General features: G+C 43.7%; 1 protein-coding gene across 18 annotated transcripts in view; it reads left to right on the top strand.

The window, feature by feature from the left end:
* The window catches only part of sox5 (SRY-box transcription factor 5), a 259,298-nt gene that overhangs the window by 224,715 nt on the left and 16,564 nt on the right, over positions 1 to 18,019 (top strand). For 16 of the 18 annotated variants that reach the window (XM_082511977.1, XM_082511984.1, XM_082511990.1 and 13 more), the window contains 3 exons: positions 2,178 to 2,304; positions 5,861 to 5,946; positions 14,056 to 14,220. In XM_082511977.1, the coding sequence (XP_082368103.1) occupies positions 2,178 to 2,304; positions 5,861 to 5,946; positions 14,056 to 14,220 (378 nt within the window). The remainder of the gene's footprint in view (positions 1 to 2,177; positions 2,305 to 5,860; positions 5,947 to 14,055; positions 14,221 to 18,019) is intronic. The other 2 variants (XM_082511986.1, XM_082511982.1) reach the window with 1 other exon arrangement.

Genomic DNA, 18,019 nt, shown 5'->3' with positions numbered 1-18,019 from the left:
CCCCCTTCTGATCGTGCGTCGCAGGCGGCACGACGGTTTATGGTTAACCAAAATGGTGGAGTAATTATTGTTTTTGGTGTAAGGGGGGGAACAGGAGCTGCGCTGTGATAGTTTGATTACAGTGCTGCTGGCTGCCGCGTGCCGACACACACAGGAGCGGGAGGAGGGGGATGAGGAGGAGACACAGAAACACACACACACACACACACACGCACAGGAATTTACAGTACACTGTAAAATCACTGTTGATACTGAGCGACAGCCACTCTCTCTCTCTTTTTTTCTATTTACCTGTCTCAAACACTAACCACTTAAAGGGCTCACATTGCTGAGACATTACCCGATTGTACCGTGGCACCACCACCATTCTTTATGATTGTGCAGCCATTTCCTTCATTCCAGATCAATTTTCCACATCAGTCAGCTTTTACTCACCCATTATCCTATTCAGCCATTACCTTCTCTGGTCTCCTGGCAAAATAAGAGTGACAGAAGAAGAGGAAGAGAGATTAGTTGCAAAGAGGGAGCAAAGTGCTTTGCAACCAGACATGTGCAGGTCATGGGCCTTAAGACATTATCAGGGATTTGATTTAAGCGGGGAAGCCTCACAGTTTAACATGGAAACTTCAGGATGCCCGTCTTTCCTTTGCTTTTTTTCTTTTAAATTGAACATAGCATTAGTTCTGGCAGGTTTCACGGTCAGCCTGAGGCAGCAGCCCTGGCAGATCAGCTGTTCTCATTGACAGTCACATCAGCTGATGGCTCAGCTAATAGCTTTCTGTGCATCGTATTTGCATATTTGAAAGCTGCATATCATCAGCCTGGTTGGTGTGGCCTCTGCAAGCCGCTGTGGAACCCAACTTTACCTCCTTTCATCCCTTTTTAAACTCAGTCAGTGTCACATCTGTTACGTCACTGATGCCTATTCTGTTCTGAGCTACTCCTGAATTTAGTCTTTCCACAAATGCACAGGGAGGTCCCGGAACAGAGGCATACTGCCAAATACAAATTACTGCAGATGGAAAAAACAATCTTCCTTTTGACTGTAGTGGTCCTGACAGAAATCTGTTTATACTGTAAAACAGAAAAAGACATCATTAAAGGTATAGTTAAATTGACAGAAGCTGTGAAATTGTTAATTAAATATATTACACTTCCAAGACCTGCTTCTTGTACTTCTAATTTTATTTGAGTACAGTGTGGGCGCAGCATTGTTGTAATCTTGCCATTTAATATTCAAAAAACTGGTGGCCAATAAAAAAGGCAAACTGTATGCTTCTCGTTACTGAATAAAAACAACAAAGAGGGCAAGATGTGTCCTAGGGCTGGCTCAGAGGATTACGCAAGATTGTCGCATTATTTTTTTACATTCTGACTTTTTTTATAACAATTTCACCATCTTTGCTTTGGGATGCTTTGCTGTCTTCATCTCGCGTTACACCTTAGCTATAGGTAGAAACTCTCCAGTATTTCCTTCCTTCTCCCACCTTTTTCCACTCTCCATGTCTTCCTCGCCTTATCTTCTCCTATCTTTCCTCTCAAACTGTCAGTCAGTCCATCACGCGCAAGTCTTTGTGTGTTGTTTTTGGCAGAACGCTGTTTAGTGCAACCATCTGTCTCCTACTTCTCTCTCCTTCTCTCTCTCTCCTGTCATCCCTGCCAAAGTCACCCATCGGAGGAGCTTCTTTTTCTTTTTCTTTTTTCTTTTTTTTTCTCCCTTCGTCTCCTTTTAAAATCCTGGAAACCTTATGAAGTCGTATGGCTCTCTGCCGACAGGCGCGCACACAGCGTTGTGTCTGTGTGTTTTGGTTGGTGGGAGGTTTGATGCAGGGAGAAGGGAAGAGAGCACTGTCTTCCAAATAAAACGAAAAGGCCAGCTGTTGTTAGAGTTTAGTGAACTGTCCTCGTGACGTGGCTTTTTGTGTTTGAAATGACATGATGCTCTCTTTACAGCCGTGTGTTCCGCATTGATTACATGCATACAGTGTATGTATATGAATGCATTTGATTGTGTCACTGTGCAAACACACCTTTATTTTCAGCATTGTTCATATCGCTCCCAGTGCATGCACACATGAAGAGCTGTACAAATGGACAGGTCGTAATGTTTATGCCTTCTCATTTCCCTTTCTTTTCCCCCTTTTCCTCCCCCCTTGTTCTTCCCCCTCCTTCATCAGCAGGTCCAGGGCCAACTCCCTCCACTGATGATTCCTGTCTTTCCCCCAGACCAGCGAACTCTTGCGGCAGCTGCGGCCCAGCAGGGCTTCCTAATGCCCCCTGGCTTCAACTACAAGCCTGGCTGCAGTGAGTGGCATCCGTGCGCGCACACACACGCTGTACATTCATGAATAGGTGCAACTTTCAGAGTAGCTTTTATGTGTGATGTTTCACATGTTTTTCACCAAGCAAGCAAGGTAGAGTCCTACCATTTTCCCACACAAGGAGTCTGGTTGTTTCCCAAAAGACGAGCTCGCCCCTATAACAACATCTCCCTCTTAATAGAAAAACCAGTCCAAATACACCCTTCCTGTTTACACTCTCTTTATCTCTCTCTCCCTCTCTCACTCAGTCCTTTTGGCTCCTTCCTTTTGTCTTGTCTATTTTTTGATGTATAAAAGCAACAAAATGAAGGCGTCCTGCAGAATTTTTTTTTTTTTTTTTTTGGCTATCACGCTCCGGCTGTGTGGCAATGTGTTGTTTACCATGATAGAGAGAGAGAGAGAGAGACACAGAGATGGGGAGAGAGAGAGGAAAAAAGGAGAGGTTGGTGCTTGCCAGGGGATGCTGAGAATAAATGCACAGTGGGGGGGGTTAGCAGAAGGGGGGGGAGGGAGGGTGGTAATGTGACCTGCCCCAGGTTCTCCTCACATTAACACGGGACGCAGCCAGAACATGTTTCCAAAGCAGCCCCCACACGCGCGCGCGCACACACACGTCCAGACAGCCAGAAATGGCTTTGTGGAATTGCAAACACACACACACACACAAATCAGACACAAATATGTAAGTGTGCGCACAGGCTCGTGCATACTCCCCCCCACCCCACCCCACTTAGAGTTTCACAGCTTCCCAAACAAGTCCATTCCATTTTAATTAGTGCCATCTTCACCCACGCCCACTGCCCACGTAAATACCCTGTCAAGTAGTGGGCTTGTCTTTTCACTGCCTCAGCCAACTTCAACCGGACTGGCACACTGCGGCAGGCCAAGCCGCCCCTGAGAAAACTCTCTGGCAACTTTCGAAGTTGTTGTGAGTCGATGTAGTTTGGTGGTGAAGCTCTAAATAGGACATGTGTAGCATTGTGCGCTGACATATTCTCACGGCGCTTCGCAGTTTGGAAGACAAGAATACATTTTATTTGCACAGTATGGATTTCTGCGCATTCCAAGCCTCTCCTGTTTAAGCACTTGAACAGTAACGCAGTCTTTTTTCACGCTGCAGTTTAAGAAATCAGCTAGCGTCTTCGAGGGAGGATAACGAATAAATAAGTGCAAAACATACCTGCGTTTATGGTTGTAACTTTTTGAAAAAAGCTGGAAGCTTAATTCCAGCTATTTTTAGGGTAGCTTTGCATGAACAACAGTTCAAAATACTCTTCTTTAATCTGATACTAAACCTTGACGCTGCCCCTCAATTCATCCACAGTCTGAAACGTGCCAGTTTAGATTTTCTTCCTTAAACCCAGATGGGCCCACACTTTCAAACAGAAGCTTTGAGCAGAAGCTGGGTGGCATTTCTGTGCTTGAGTCTGGAGGAGAGGCTGAGATGACCATATCAAAGATCTTTGATCTAATGTTTACTCTTTATGATATCATATGGATCAAAACATGTCTGAGTGTGCAACTTCATACTAAGAGATCACTTTGTTATTTGAAATTTTGGCCATGTTTTATATCTTTAACTTTCAGAGTAAACAGGAAAAACCTAAAACTTTGGCCTAAATATGCTGTTTCCTGCTCTAAAGTTTGACAAACTCTGTTTTATTTGTTTGTTATTTGGAGATGAGACTAAAGTGATTCAAAGGGTGTTTTAGAGATGAGTAACCTAAACTAAACATCCCAAGTTCAAAACACAGGTTTTTCTTTTCAAAAATTAAGTCTGAGTAACTTGAGAAATTGTTCAGAACAAAGTAACACAGAAAGCTTTACTCTGTATGGTAAGAAAACTGCATCGTCTCACTGTTGCTTTCATGTTGAAAGATTCTATAATACCTCTTTAAAAATAAAAAATGTGCAAAATTGTAACATCAAAGTGTCACTGATAATGTTTTTGTATATATCACTTGCCCTCATCCATCTCCCTCATTCGTCTGTTTGTCAGTGAGAAATCTCAGCCTCGTCCGCCTAGGTCGCTGTCCCCGAGCCAAGAGCAACATGTTTGCTTTTCTCTGTCCTTCTCCCTTTTGTTACAGCGACCCCCAGGAGGAGCATAAATATCCACTGGGCTCATGTTTGTCCAGGGAGCAAGGAGAACAGACCAATCTCCTAGAATACACAGTCCTGAAATAATTCTTTAATCCCTCCTGCCCTCCTTCCCAACTGGACAAAGGAATGTCTCAGCTTTGCTTTCACCCTCTTTTTTTCTTTTTTGTGTGTGTTATTTTTAAGAGTGAAGATATATGGGAAAATATGTTGTAAGGAAAGTCTGGCTTGTGCCAAGCTAGGACACAAAACGTACACGGGCAAATACACACAATAGATAGAGCCAAGAGGCTGATCACTGTGCTCAAGGTTCAGGTCAGAAATGCAAGGTCAAGCACTGAGAAGCTTCTCGAGTTTTCTTCAGATGAAAGAAGTTTCCTGGATTTAGATATCAGCACAAAAGCCCGATCTCGTCCACCAACTCCTCTTTAGTTAGAGAGCAAGTTCAAATACACATCGGAGCTTTCAACCAGCATGTTTGCACAATATGACCATAATTAAACACCGTATCCTCTTCTTTTCTCCCTTCTGCTCCTCTCGCTGCTATCCCTCACCCTCCACCTTCTCTTTCCTGTTATCTCTGACCTTTCTGTCCCTCTTTTTCTTTCTTTCTCTCTCTCTGAGTAATTACAGTGCAGCCTATCTGCACTTACTAACTAATAATCCAAACTCGCCCCTTTCTCCCCTTTCTTTCTCCACCTCGCTTCTGTCATCTCTTCCGCCCTGTTCATCCATCTATCTCTTGATTTATCACTCCTGACAGAAGGGCGAGAGAGGGATGAAGGAAAGGAAGAGACAAAATGGAGAGGTAGCGAGTAACTTGTGAAGAAGGCACCAAGAAGGAAAGAAGCAAAGGAGAAGAGTGAGGGGAGCAGTGAAAGCAGCGCTGTGTCCACAAAGCAGGAGAACAGACAGTTGAGGGGGGAAAAGGGAGAGCGGAGAACAGCAATCGGCAGTCGCGGCTCTTAATTACGGTGCTGGGGCCGGCTTTATCAGAATCCCTTCACCTCACTGCTCTTTGTCAGGGGGTATTAAGGAGGAGGACACACAATCAGGCTTTTCATTAGGGCCTTACCGGCAGCGGACACAAAGGATGGCTTTAACAGCTGCAGAAAGGGACTCAGGTGGCAGCGGTGGTGGTGGTGGGAGAGAGGGTTTATGGGGGAGAGGAGAGAGGGAGCAAGAGACTAAAGCGGGATGAGAGGGAGGAGAAAAACAAAAGGATGAGGGGAAAGAGTGAACAAGAGAGATGGAGGCTGATAGGAGAGGAAAATGGAGACGTGGGTGGAGAAGGGGTCACAGAGCCATCCTAGTCTAACAGGGGGGAGGTGGAGAAATTGAGGATAAGGTGCCATTGGTGTGTAAAGTGCTCGAAAGCAGTCATTGTTTTTAATTTGATATTTCATTTTATATAGAAAAAATGTGATTCTTGTCTTCAGGTGACCCCTACCCTCTCCAGCTCATCCCCACAACGATGGCTGCTGCTGCTGCCGCCACACCAGGTCTGGGACCCCTACAGCTCCAGGTAAGGGTATAGCACCTACAGTTGAGCTCTCAGAAATAAACGTAGGGGCCAGAAACATAAAAATGACTTCCAGGAGTAGCCACAAACCTTCAGATATATCACAGACGTTTCTCTTCTCACTGGGATGATGCCATTGTGAACAATTCCCCTAACCCTGACAGTGTTCACACCACATTCTGCTGCCCACTGAGCTAGACAAGACCACAAACACAGCCACAGGGGGGGGATGCGCAGCTGTCACTTTCAGCCAAAGTGTTGACACCAAAGTGATCCCACAAAAACATGATCTTTATGATCAGCGCTCAGGAAAGAAAAGCACACACAAACAGAGAGATGTGACAAATGTAAGCGCAGCCCTCAGCTTTGTCCTGTGATAGGGAGCAAATGTGGTTGATGCAGTTCAGTGGGAGCCGGCATGGAGAGCAGAGCACAGAAATATTCAGATTGGCTGTCAGAGGTAATTTGGGGGTGATGCTGAAGACATTTCAATCTCCCTTTACAGCACAGACTTTACCGAAGGCTCTGAATAAACCAAAAGAGGGATATTTCTAACCTAAGGAATAGGTTTGGATCACTGTACTCAAGCATGCCTTTAAAATGAAGTGTCCAAAACTTTTCGCATCACAAACCAGAAGTCAAAGCATTAAATCATTCTTCAATCAATCATTCTTCATTTTATCTGTTTCGGAGATGTTGACCAAACAAAGGAAACTATGACAAAGTTGAACCCAGGATTTAAGGGGCAGCTTACATCTACATGCACCTCAGGGGACTCTGTGGAAAGCAGGGCAGAGATGAGAGAGAGTTAAATAGGAAAGGTAAAACACAGGTGGGAAAACAAGCTGACATCTGTTATCCAGCTTAAAAGGAGGATGAGATTCGTGCTTTTCCTCTGTGTGTATGTAAAATAGGTGCCCCTATGGCGGCCACTTATGTAATCTTGACCACTGTCTGCCCTCACACGACTAGAACTCAGAGATCCACGTCGGCTTTGGGCCCCCCTCTCAGAGGGGTTAAGAGCTTGCACTGGCATCCTCTCACTCGCCTGTCTGAAACACATTAAGCACTAGTGCAGGGCTCACCCTCAGTACACTTGGCCACCTGTGTACATCTGAGAGAAACAGCTGCATTTGACACACATGTTTTCATGTAGTTCTCCACGTCTTTTCACTTACACACAAGGGGAATGATGAGAAAATATGGGTTAAAGGTCAGACAGAGGGTGTGTAATATATTTGCACCTGTCAGCCAAAACGTGCAGCTCCATATGCTAGACACTACAGGGAGAATAGAATAGCTGTGTAACTCTATCATGGAGAACGGACCCCGCTGTCGTCACTGATTTCATTATTGCTTGCGCGCCTCTGTGTGTGTGTGTGTGTGTGTGTGTGTACGTTTGTGTTTAGCCCCAGAATAATTTTCTCTGTCTGTTATCACTGCCTCAATCTAGCTGTCCATATGTTCGACTGTGTTCAGACTCACTCAAAATCTCCAGTCGAACAGCTTTGTCCACCTTGCAATCGGACACACACACACAAGCAGGGAGGGGCAAAAGAACACAACAAGTGCAAAAAAAAAAAAAAAAAAGGAAAACCCATCTCACTCAGTCAGATTTCTTTCTTCCAATCCTCCAAGAGAAATACACATCCACATGCACGCTCACACAAACGCAGGCGCACGTTGAGATTAAGGCTTTGTCACAAAGAAACGGATTTGCCAGGGCTAACACAAGTACAGATGTCTCAATGTGGATGGATTTCCTTTGGGATTGTCTCTGCGCCCTCATTTGATAAGGAGGTGTTTCTGTCGCCCAGACGAGACATGACAGTTAGCTCGGCCCCCGGGTCGCCACGGCAACACAGCGGTTTGGCGGGGAAGACACGAGTGAACCCATTCAGCCGACACGCATACACAAATGAAGACAGAAAATGAAAGATTTTCAGATACAATGGACAATAAACTAAGGTGCATTCAGGGGAACATGCAGACATGCCCACGGGTGTGTTATTTCAACATGTGGGCTGGACTTGAACCACACACACACACAAACATAGTGATTACAGTTTGTACACACGCTTCTCACATATGCTACACTTCCCGTGCGCCTGGGGTCTAAGGTTTAGTCTTCAACAATATGAAGAATCTATATTTGTTGTCCAAATTGAATTAAATTCAAATCCAATATATTTTGATTTGAAAAGGAGTTAAAGGGCTTTTTTGACAGTCCACAAAGAGCCTTTCTTATCTTAAGCACTATTGATCCGGTTTAGGTCGTTAACTTTGGTATCACAGCACATCTGACTGACTCACTTTGGGGAAAGTGGTATATTATATACACCCACTGATACAATATAGGATCAAAAACTGCATTTGGTACCTTGCTGGTTCAGTTTGCTTAAATTAGTATACCTGGCAATTTTATACATCCCTCTTAATTTTCTGCTAATAAATGACTGAAGTTATTGTTTAAAAACAGCAGCGGCTCCTGTACAAGCAGCTTGCATTGATGAAACTGTAAGCAGTATAGTCTGAGCTATGGATATTCTTCCTTTTCCAGTGTATAGGTGCAGGATTTTTTTTTTTGCTCACTCACTTATTTGCCTATGCAGGCATGAATACTTCCTTTAAATACACTCATATATTAAGCTTCTCTATGTAGCTCACACTTTGAGCAGTTGTTAATGTGATTTTTTTTTTTATTGCTGATAAAGCTGTTAGAGGAGAGCTGTAGTCTAACTGGGCAGTTGTGTTATTAAGCTGTCTGTGTAGGAACAACAGCCACAGAGAAACTGTTCAGCTGTTACTCTATGTAACTCTAGTTTTATGAGTATGAGTGTAGCCTCTAATAGGCTTCACCACTGGTTGTCTTGGGTGGCCAGCTTTTAGTCTGTCGTGGCTGTGGTTACCCCTTGGCTCCACTCCTTGTCAAGTGCCAAAACACAGAACCCCACAATCTTTTGTTGGCACGTTATCAACTAACACCTCTGTCTTTTATGTCCTATTTTCTGTGACATAGGACTCTGCAAACCCACTAAAATGTAAAAAAACAAACATATTTGTAATTTAAAGTTAGAGAACTGTTAAATTGATGAATTCTCCCTTAAAGTCCATAATATGAACAAGAATGTTACTTTGACACAATCCTGCATAAAGTTAGTTGTCAGGCAGTCAGCTCATATAAGCTGATAGCTCCGTTTTTATACATTTTTATGCATCCAAGTGGCAAAGTTTACACAGGGCGCAGTATTTGCTTAAACTTGCCCACATTTCCTGCACAACTGGAAGCTGCTTTGCGACCCACCTCCACCACAGCTCCTCCGTTCACACTGTGTGACTTCATCTGTGGTCATTAATGCGTTCTCTGTTCTGTATGAGGGTCCTTTTGCTGCTCTAAACAGAGTACAGCCTTACAGCCAAATATAAATAATCGCAGATAAAAAAATAATGTTTTTCTTTTGACTAAAGTGATTCTGACTGAAACTTCTTTTGTGCCAGTTTTTTTTTATTTCTGTCATCGCAGAAATCTCAGTCCTATTTGGAATCTTGTTCCTTGCAGCTGATAGACTGTAGATACGAAGCAAGAAATCAAGTTTGGAATAATGGCTTAATCTGTGTGTATCCAATGTGCACACAGAAAGAAAGAAGACCGAAAGAAAACCTTTCAAAAGCACAGTGTCGAGATAAGTGCAGTTCTTAGAAAAATGTATTAAACTCAATGATTTTAAAGCTTTTTTTCTATGTTTGAACCGTCCTCCATAGAAATCAACAGAGTGGCTCTTAAAGTCAATAGAAGCTTAACACTGAATCCTCTACAGAAGCTTTTCAAGGCAGTGGAGGCTTTGGAGTGTACAAGGTTGGCATTTAGCATCTTAATCTGTGGGATGAGTGTGACATTGTGCATTAGAGCATGTTAATCTGGCTCCCTATTGACCCTTGATATCATTGATATCATCCACATCACACAAATGGACTGAGAAGGACAGACAGAGAATTGAAAAATGAAAAGAAAATCCACTTATCCTGGTGAGGGAGAGAGAGAGATTTGAGGTAACGATGAAAAGGCAAAAGTACCAGAGGATGATCAGCTGAAAGGATAAACAGAGAGAAAAAGAGATGAGGGAACGGAGGTAAGCACTGGAATAAAGTGTGTTTGTGCGCAACAAAGTGTGTGTGTGTGGCGTGGTATAAAGAGGGTCAATGGCATGGGTCAGGCATCATATGGAGAGGCAGATGTTGGAACATATTGTCCTGGATTACCGCACTGTACACCGGAGACATAGATGGACGAACAACGGATAGGCGGTTTGAGGGAGGAGGGGAGGGGGAAAGAGGAACAGATGAGAGAGGTAAACGAGAAATCAATCGCGCAAGTCGTTTTTTTTCTACAAAACCTTATCTGGAAGGAAGACAGATAGCAACACAGCAGTTTTCTCAGATGCTTCAGTGTCGGAGGTGCTGAGAGATTTATTTTTGAGATTGCACTGTGAGCCCGTGAGCAGCAGGGATAGCAGATAAAACTTCTGAACCCTTAAGAGAAAAATAGATTTTTATAGAAAATAGAGTTCATAGAAACATTTTGGTGTATAAGTCCCACGTACTTTGAGCGGCAGTTTTTATATTCCGGCTTTAAATTCTGGTGAAATTACAAAATAAAGTATAGACTGCATTGTTGAGAAATTTTTCACTTTAAGTAACCCAGCGATGTTAAAGTAAAAGCTAAATATTGGTTATTTCGTTCTATTCAATACTTTAAAGAGAGCACAAAGAAAAAGAAATAGCCAAAATACTTGAGATGTTTGCTGTCAAGGTTTAAAGAAAGCATTGTAGTTATTTTATTTAAACTTGACCACTATATTGTGGTGAAGTAATCTCTCTGTGTGGGTTGTTTTTATTCAGTTTATTGTAGTTCAATCTCACATAGGTTTCCAAACAAGAACAAAGGCTCGAAAGCAAAATCGAAGAAGAGGTTGATAAGACGTAAAGATCGGACAGCGTTTGTGTCAGACGCTTCTGACTCATTATCAGTTTTACCGAGGCTTGTCTTCTTTTTTTTGCCTCTAAGTACCAAAACAACCCACAAGTGGGGGTGAAAAAAACACGCTTAGATAGACAGAGAAGAATCCATTAAGATCTATACAATAGTCCTCATGTCCATGTAAACAATAGAGCTCAGACCGCTCTGAGGCGCCCGCGTACTCGGACAACAAAGATGAGGCAAGCTTGTAATCTGTCTAAGGCTGCAGATTATTGACCAAGATTCACAGACACACACAGATCCCCAGTGACTAAGCTGACAAGAGAAACAGCAAAACAAGAGAATGGACACAGCTTATTGTGTGTGTCAGGGAAGATGCACACAAGATAGTGTCAGTACTACTAATACCACAGAGTGACCCCATGTTTTCAGTCAGAGAACACCAGCAGTCTCCCATCACCTCCCCACCTGATGTCAGTAGAGGTCGGGCTACACACAGACACACACACACAGACACACATGTAAAAATTCTATTGACATATTGCTTGTTTCACATTAAGGGATTAGGGACATAAATAGGGAAGGGCTGTACAGCTCAGCAGTGTGCCTGGGTTGTGAGTGACATTTCAAATTCCTTAGTCTCATCCTGCAATTGCACCCCCTCCCCAATCTGTGTGTGTGTTCACTCCTCTAGTCACCCCAGGGGGCTTTGCGCTGTCACTTCCTGTTTGTTGACATGTATGTCGTTGTGGCTACGCTCTGGGCACGCTCCACAGTGCCTCTGCCCTCTGTACCGTGTGTGTGTGTGTGTGTGTGTGTGTGTGTGTGTGTGTGTCATTGCTCGCCGGCCCATTGAGCAGGCTTTGAGTGACGGGAGCTGGCCTTGTAATGGAACTCAATTCACTCCGTAAATAAAGAGGCCTTTGAACCACTGGTCCGAATATGGCAGGACACACATACACACACAGACACACCGCCTGTGGTCCACTCGCCGGGGGGGTTTGGCTAGCAGGGAAGGGGGGGGGGGGTGAGGGGTTTTCATGCTCGGCTGGAAGTCCACCCCCACACCACCCGCCTTCCCCTCCTTTGCAGGAGCTACAGTACAGCTAATTGAAGAGCAATGAACAAGCACCGGCTGATCTGATCTCAGCGAGCTGGTCAACTGTGCCGCGTCCCTGGAACTCACAGCAGCAGCAATACATCCAGTGCACATTATGTACCTCAATCATGCACTTCACTCATGTTTGAGAAATCTATACAGATACTCATCAGAGAAGAAATACTTGCTTATGTGTATTTTACACTTACAAGAGACTACTCAGGAGCAAACAGTAAAGTGTGAGAGCCTTACACTTTAGAGTGAGTGGGGGGGGCAAGGCTCTCAACAGTCAGTGAAAAATGTGGATTGCCCTTTTTTTCCCTCCATAACTCCAAAGTGTTTATCAGGGATGAAGTTACTTTTCACAGTATTTTTGATTTATTTATTTATTTTACCTCTGAATGCAATTCTTGGAATGGCAGGTATCTGTTTTAGAGTGAAATTACAAGTTTAGAAAATCAATAAAAGTAATAGAAAAAGATAGAGAGAACTGTCGTAGAAAACATGCTTTTGCGTTGCTGTTGAATTGTTGGACAGTAAATATTGTACCATTTGAATGAATGGCAGTCATGAAGAGATTATTTCATATTCAAATATGAGATTCTTCCAAAAAGTATGCCGCTGTGCAAGTGTGTGTGTGTGTGTGTGTGTGTGTGCGCGCACGCCAACAGTTTGAATGTCTCTGTTTTTTTCCCCCTTGGTAAAGAGATAAATGTCTTACTTTAAGATAGCAAAGAGGAGAAGGAGCTAATGTGGCTGTCAAGCGAGATAGAGTGAGGTACAAATGGACAGAGAGAGAGAAACAGCAGTGACAGCATCTCTTCCTTGTCCATTTGCATAAACAGGCCTTTGTTTGACGCCGGTGGCCGGCAGCCAAGCACCAACAGAAGGACGGAAGTTAAACTAAAAAAAAAAAAAAGGATGGTCTTCTTCCAGAAAAATATTCCACCAGAAATAAATAATAACAATTATAACTATTCAAAAAAAAAAAGAAAAGAAAAGAAAAGAAAAACAACACATCAGTTACTTCGTGCAAAAACAACCATTATGTTGCTCTTCAGAGGAAGCACTAACAATTCAGAGGAACACAAAACCAGCGTCTTAGAGATTTGTATTAGCCAACATGAAAGTAATTGAGCTTTGCGGGATGATTTTGAGCAGAAAGACAGAAAGAGGCATTTATGAATATTGAAGCTTCGTCCAAGTTGTGAATATTATGCTGTGTCTGTTGCTGTGGAAATACTGGCCAGAGACTGTTTTGTGTGATACAATGCTATTGCATAAATATCCCAGAGTATGTTCGCACCATCGCAGCTCACACCATAATGCTTTTATTTAATTGGAAATTAATTAAATACATAAATAAGAATAACGAAAACAGTGTTTTGGTTTTTTTTGCCTCCTACTGTAGTTATTGAATCAATTTATCTTTATTTTAAACCTATTTCACGACATTTGCGTCTGTTTTTGCATCTTATTGTCGACGCATTAAAAACATCACAGGGCCACTAGACACTCCTGGCATGTCCCATCTGGCATGTAGCGTCACAAATTTCTCTCCTTCTCCATCATCACTTTTTTTTTTTTTTACCTTGAGCAAGAGCTGGGCTCGCCATCGTGACCTCGATAGGCAGAGTGTTTGCCTTTCTCCCACGATGCACCTGGAGGGGACATGGCCGTCTTGAGGCCTGTCAGAGAGGCTGTTAGCGCTTCTCCCATGGGGTGGGAGGGGGGCTGACAGTGGAGATGTCCCACTCTATCTTTCTGTCACACAAACAGAGGCCGGGCCACTAATGGCCTCTTCTTCCAGAGCTTTTTAGCCGCCTTTTTCTTTTCTTTTCTTTTTTTTTTTTGTGGTCTTGACTATTCATTTATTCATGTCATCCTTTCTTCTCCTTTTTTTCTCCTCCTCCTCCCCTCTCTTTTTACCCCCTCTCTTCTCCCTTTCTTGCTGTCCCACCGACCCAACTCTTGCCTCTATCCTGTCTCCCCCTCCCGTCCCTGTCTCTCTACCTGTCTCTCTCTGACCTTGCAGCAGTTGTATGCTGCTCAGCTAGCAGCCATGCAGGTTTCCCCTGGGGCCAAGCAGCATGGAGGCAGCCTTCCTCCCCAAGCCAACCTGGGCACGCACTCGCCACCCACCAACACACATTCACAGAGTGACAAGGTCCGCAGCTCCCCGCCACCAAATAAAACCAAGGTAAGAAAGAAGAAATGTAACATATCTGTGTGTGTGCGCATGTTTTTGTGGTTTGAAAGCTGGCTAACAAGGTTTCTTCGTCAATAACGAGCACGACTTCATGAATGTTTAAAAAAAAAAAAAATCCACAGCTTAGGAAATAACATTTAATTCCTGAAGTTTTTAATTAGCAATCACATCTGCTTTTCAAATTCCTGTCTCTGATATCACTAAAGTGTTATTTTTCGACAAGTTTGCAAGAAAGCTGTCAATGGAATATTTCAGCTTTCTGTCTGTGGAAGTATTTTCCATAAGTTTTATTTTCTCAATTCAGCATCAGTCTCTATTTCTTTAAAAAAAATTCTTGATGGTAGTTGAAATATTCTTACTGCGTCGGGTAAATTCTTCCAGTTCATTCAGGGGAGAAAAAAAAATCCAGTCAATTAATGCTCAAAAAGGCTTTAACAGCCTAATTACTCGAACTGCGCACACGCTGGCCTTTCCAGTGTGACCACGCTAGCTGAGAGTGAATGACTTCCAGTGCATGAGCTGAAAAATGTGTTCCCGAGTGTCGCAAACACATTTTTATGTTTTTTTTTCTCTTATCAAACAAGTGCCCCAAGCAGCGATCTGCTTCTCATTCTATTCTCATTCTATACCTTAGTACAACTTGGTCCTCGATCAGTTCACCTCAAACACCAAAGGTTGATCAGAAACTTCCAGCTGGTATCTGGTCGGAATTCAGGATGTATTGGTGCTTCTGCCGTTTTCTCGGCTGGCTGCCCAATAGGGGCGAGGAGAAGCCTTGTGACCATCCAAGTGGAATTCTATGAATATCTGGTTGGCCATTGGGACACATACCACCTCTCTCTCACACACACACACACACACACACACACACACACACACACACACACACAAACAGCCATGCCTCCTACCACCCTCTGTCCACTCTGTGACCCTCATAAATGTTATAGTCAGTCATAAACACAGGCACTGTGTCTATAAGTAATTCTAGACTATCAAAATCCCACCAAGTTCGACAAGCTGAATTCACATTTGTTGCCACATAAATAAAAGCTTCCGGGTTTCCTCTTCTTCTGCCTTCCTTCCTTCTTTCCTTTGTCTTTCCTAAACTCTTCTTTCCTTCCTGTCCTCTTTATTTCCACTTCCACATCTTCTTTGCTACTTCTAACTTCGTCTCTGTTAATTTCTGCGTTGTTCTTGCCCTGTTCCAACCCCTGTGTTTACTTACACACACACACACACACACACACACACACACACACACACACACACACACACACACACACACACACACACACACACACACACACAGGACTGGTTCATGACAGATATTAAAGCATGTGGTTGACCCCAGAGCTTGCACCCCTACTTCCTTGTCCATCAGCCCCTCCCTACATCTCCATCACACACACACACACACACACACTCAGCCATCCTGCCCCCACTGTCACACACGTTATTACCATATATATGGAAGACAGGCAAGTGCTGTGGCCTGTGGTGGAGGAGAAGCAGGGAGTCGTAATGGCCTCCCCAGTCCAGCGGGAGTGGCTGACTGGGGAGTGGACCAAGGCGGACCCCGACAGTCTCCATAGAGGAAAAATCGCAGACTGACCACAGAGCTGTTCACAAACATTAGATAAGTGCTTTGGAGAGTTTTCTTTCTTGATTTCTTCTTTCTCTTTTCTTTCTTTCTTCCTCTTTCTCTCTTTCAGGCTGACCACTGAGGTGCTCTCACTGATTCCCTTTAACACTCTTTCTCTCTCTCTGGTCAAGTGACATGTATATTTCAGTGGTGTGCTCTCCCTGTGGCTCTATCTCAGGTCTCTAGTCATTTAAAGGCCCACTGCCCGCCTCTGCTCACAGCTGTTTGGACTCAGGCTCACACTGCTTAAGTGCTTTACCCTCTGGTGATACACGGACAAACACACATACATTAAAAAAAAAAAAGCACACATGCACACACAGGTGTAGAGCTAGGCACCAACTAGAACCTACACACACACACACACGGTCAAATCACTGCAGCTGCAATTACATGCAGCTTTCTTATATGCAAGAGTGGATCTTCAGATGCATACAGACCCACACAATGTTGTTTCAATGCATCACACGTAACCCGGTTGCTTCAATACTGCATCCCCATTTGAGACTATTTGATTGTGTAGTAATATGTTTTCTGCACATTGCTTATTTATCCTTTTAATGGCGATGTGCATTATCAGTGGGTACAGAATTCCCTTTGTGAAACCTTGATAGCCTCGTACAGTGCTTCTTAAAGTGCATTCAGGAGACCCTCAGGGGTCTACAGTAATTTGCTATAACTCATAATACTGTGCTTCATTATTTAAGAGGGCATATATGAAAATCATTTACTCAAATAATAGAAGTATATTGTGTTCAATATTCCTGCCCGTTTTATCTTCAAAACTCCTGCATGATTGGAGTCAGATAGAAAATCCACAAATCAACAAGTTAATTTGAGTGTGTGCCACACAGGAAACTATGACAGTGTAATTAATATCTGAACAGTCACTTATAGCTGGAAGGGAAGAAAGAGATGCGGAAGAGAGGAGAGATGCAGAGATGAAGAGTGAAAGGCACATTTAAGGGTCTTGTCCTTAGCACCCACCCCACACACACACACACACACCCCTCTACACCTACACACACGCACGCAGGCCTGACTGGGATAAACTGTAGTGACACACACACTTGTCCTGTTAATTGAACCGTCAGCTCCTGCGATAAGATGCAGAACCCTGATGTCGCTTTCACATGTCGGCATCCACAGAAGTGAAATACAGCCCACACACACACACACACACACACACACACACACACTTTTATACGTGTTATCTCTCCCCTTCTGCTTCTCCTCTGTCTCTCTGTGTCCCTCTGGCTCTCACTGTCACTCTGCATGTTTTCGGTCTCAAAGCTGGAGACTGTTTCATCAGCCAAGAGAGACACAAAAGCAATTGTATTAATTCAAGATTCCAAGCCTTTCAGAGGCTTTAGAGGCCTCTCACACACATAAACACACACACACTGTCATGAGATTTAGAGCTTGTTGAACAATGTCTTACAGTGACACACGCACACACTCGTGCACGCGCGGACAAATACACACACACACACACACACACACACACACACACACACACACACACACACACACAAACAAGTCGGTCCAAGCCTCTCAGCTCCACTGTCTAAACTAATTCCTCCACACTGGCATAATGCAGGTTGGCCACCTTCCCACCACAGGATTTGGCTTGGCGCAAAGGGAAACTCCCCCAATCCACTGTACAAGAGGCATAGGCATTATCTATTTGTAATAAATATTCAAACACGTTCCCAGCCAAAGCCCACCATAATGTGGGTCAGGATTGAGAAGATCCTCCTCAGTTTTCTCCTTTCTCTCCTCATCTTCTCCAGCCCATTGTCTCACTGAAGGCATCTTTGGGGGGTCCTCCATCTATTTAGAAAGCCCTCACCCCCAACCCACCCCACCCCTCCTAATGAAGGACAATCCGGTTAGGCCTCATTGCGTGCACACACACTCACGCACATGCATGAACACGTACACATGTAGGGAGGCTTAATTGGAAAGGCTTAATTGAGTTGTGAGGGGCTCATAAGGCTTAGTAAGACTCAAGGAGTGGCAATCAGGGAAAGTCGGCCTTAATGAGTGAATATACCACACACATACACACAACAGTTTCTCTTTTCCACTGTATGCCAGTTTCTACTTTGCCTAAGCAGCAATTAGACTAATGACCAGAAAATAAGG

Source organism: Aulonocara stuartgranti (assembly GCF_965226115.1).
Source record: "Aulonocara stuartgranti genome assembly, chromosome: 17".
Classification (NCBI taxonomy): Eukaryota; Metazoa; Chordata; class Actinopteri; order Cichliformes; family Cichlidae; genus Aulonocara; species Aulonocara stuartgranti.
The sequence above is the reverse complement of the archived record's forward strand: the minus strand, read 5'-3'. Positions and strand labels throughout refer to the sequence as shown.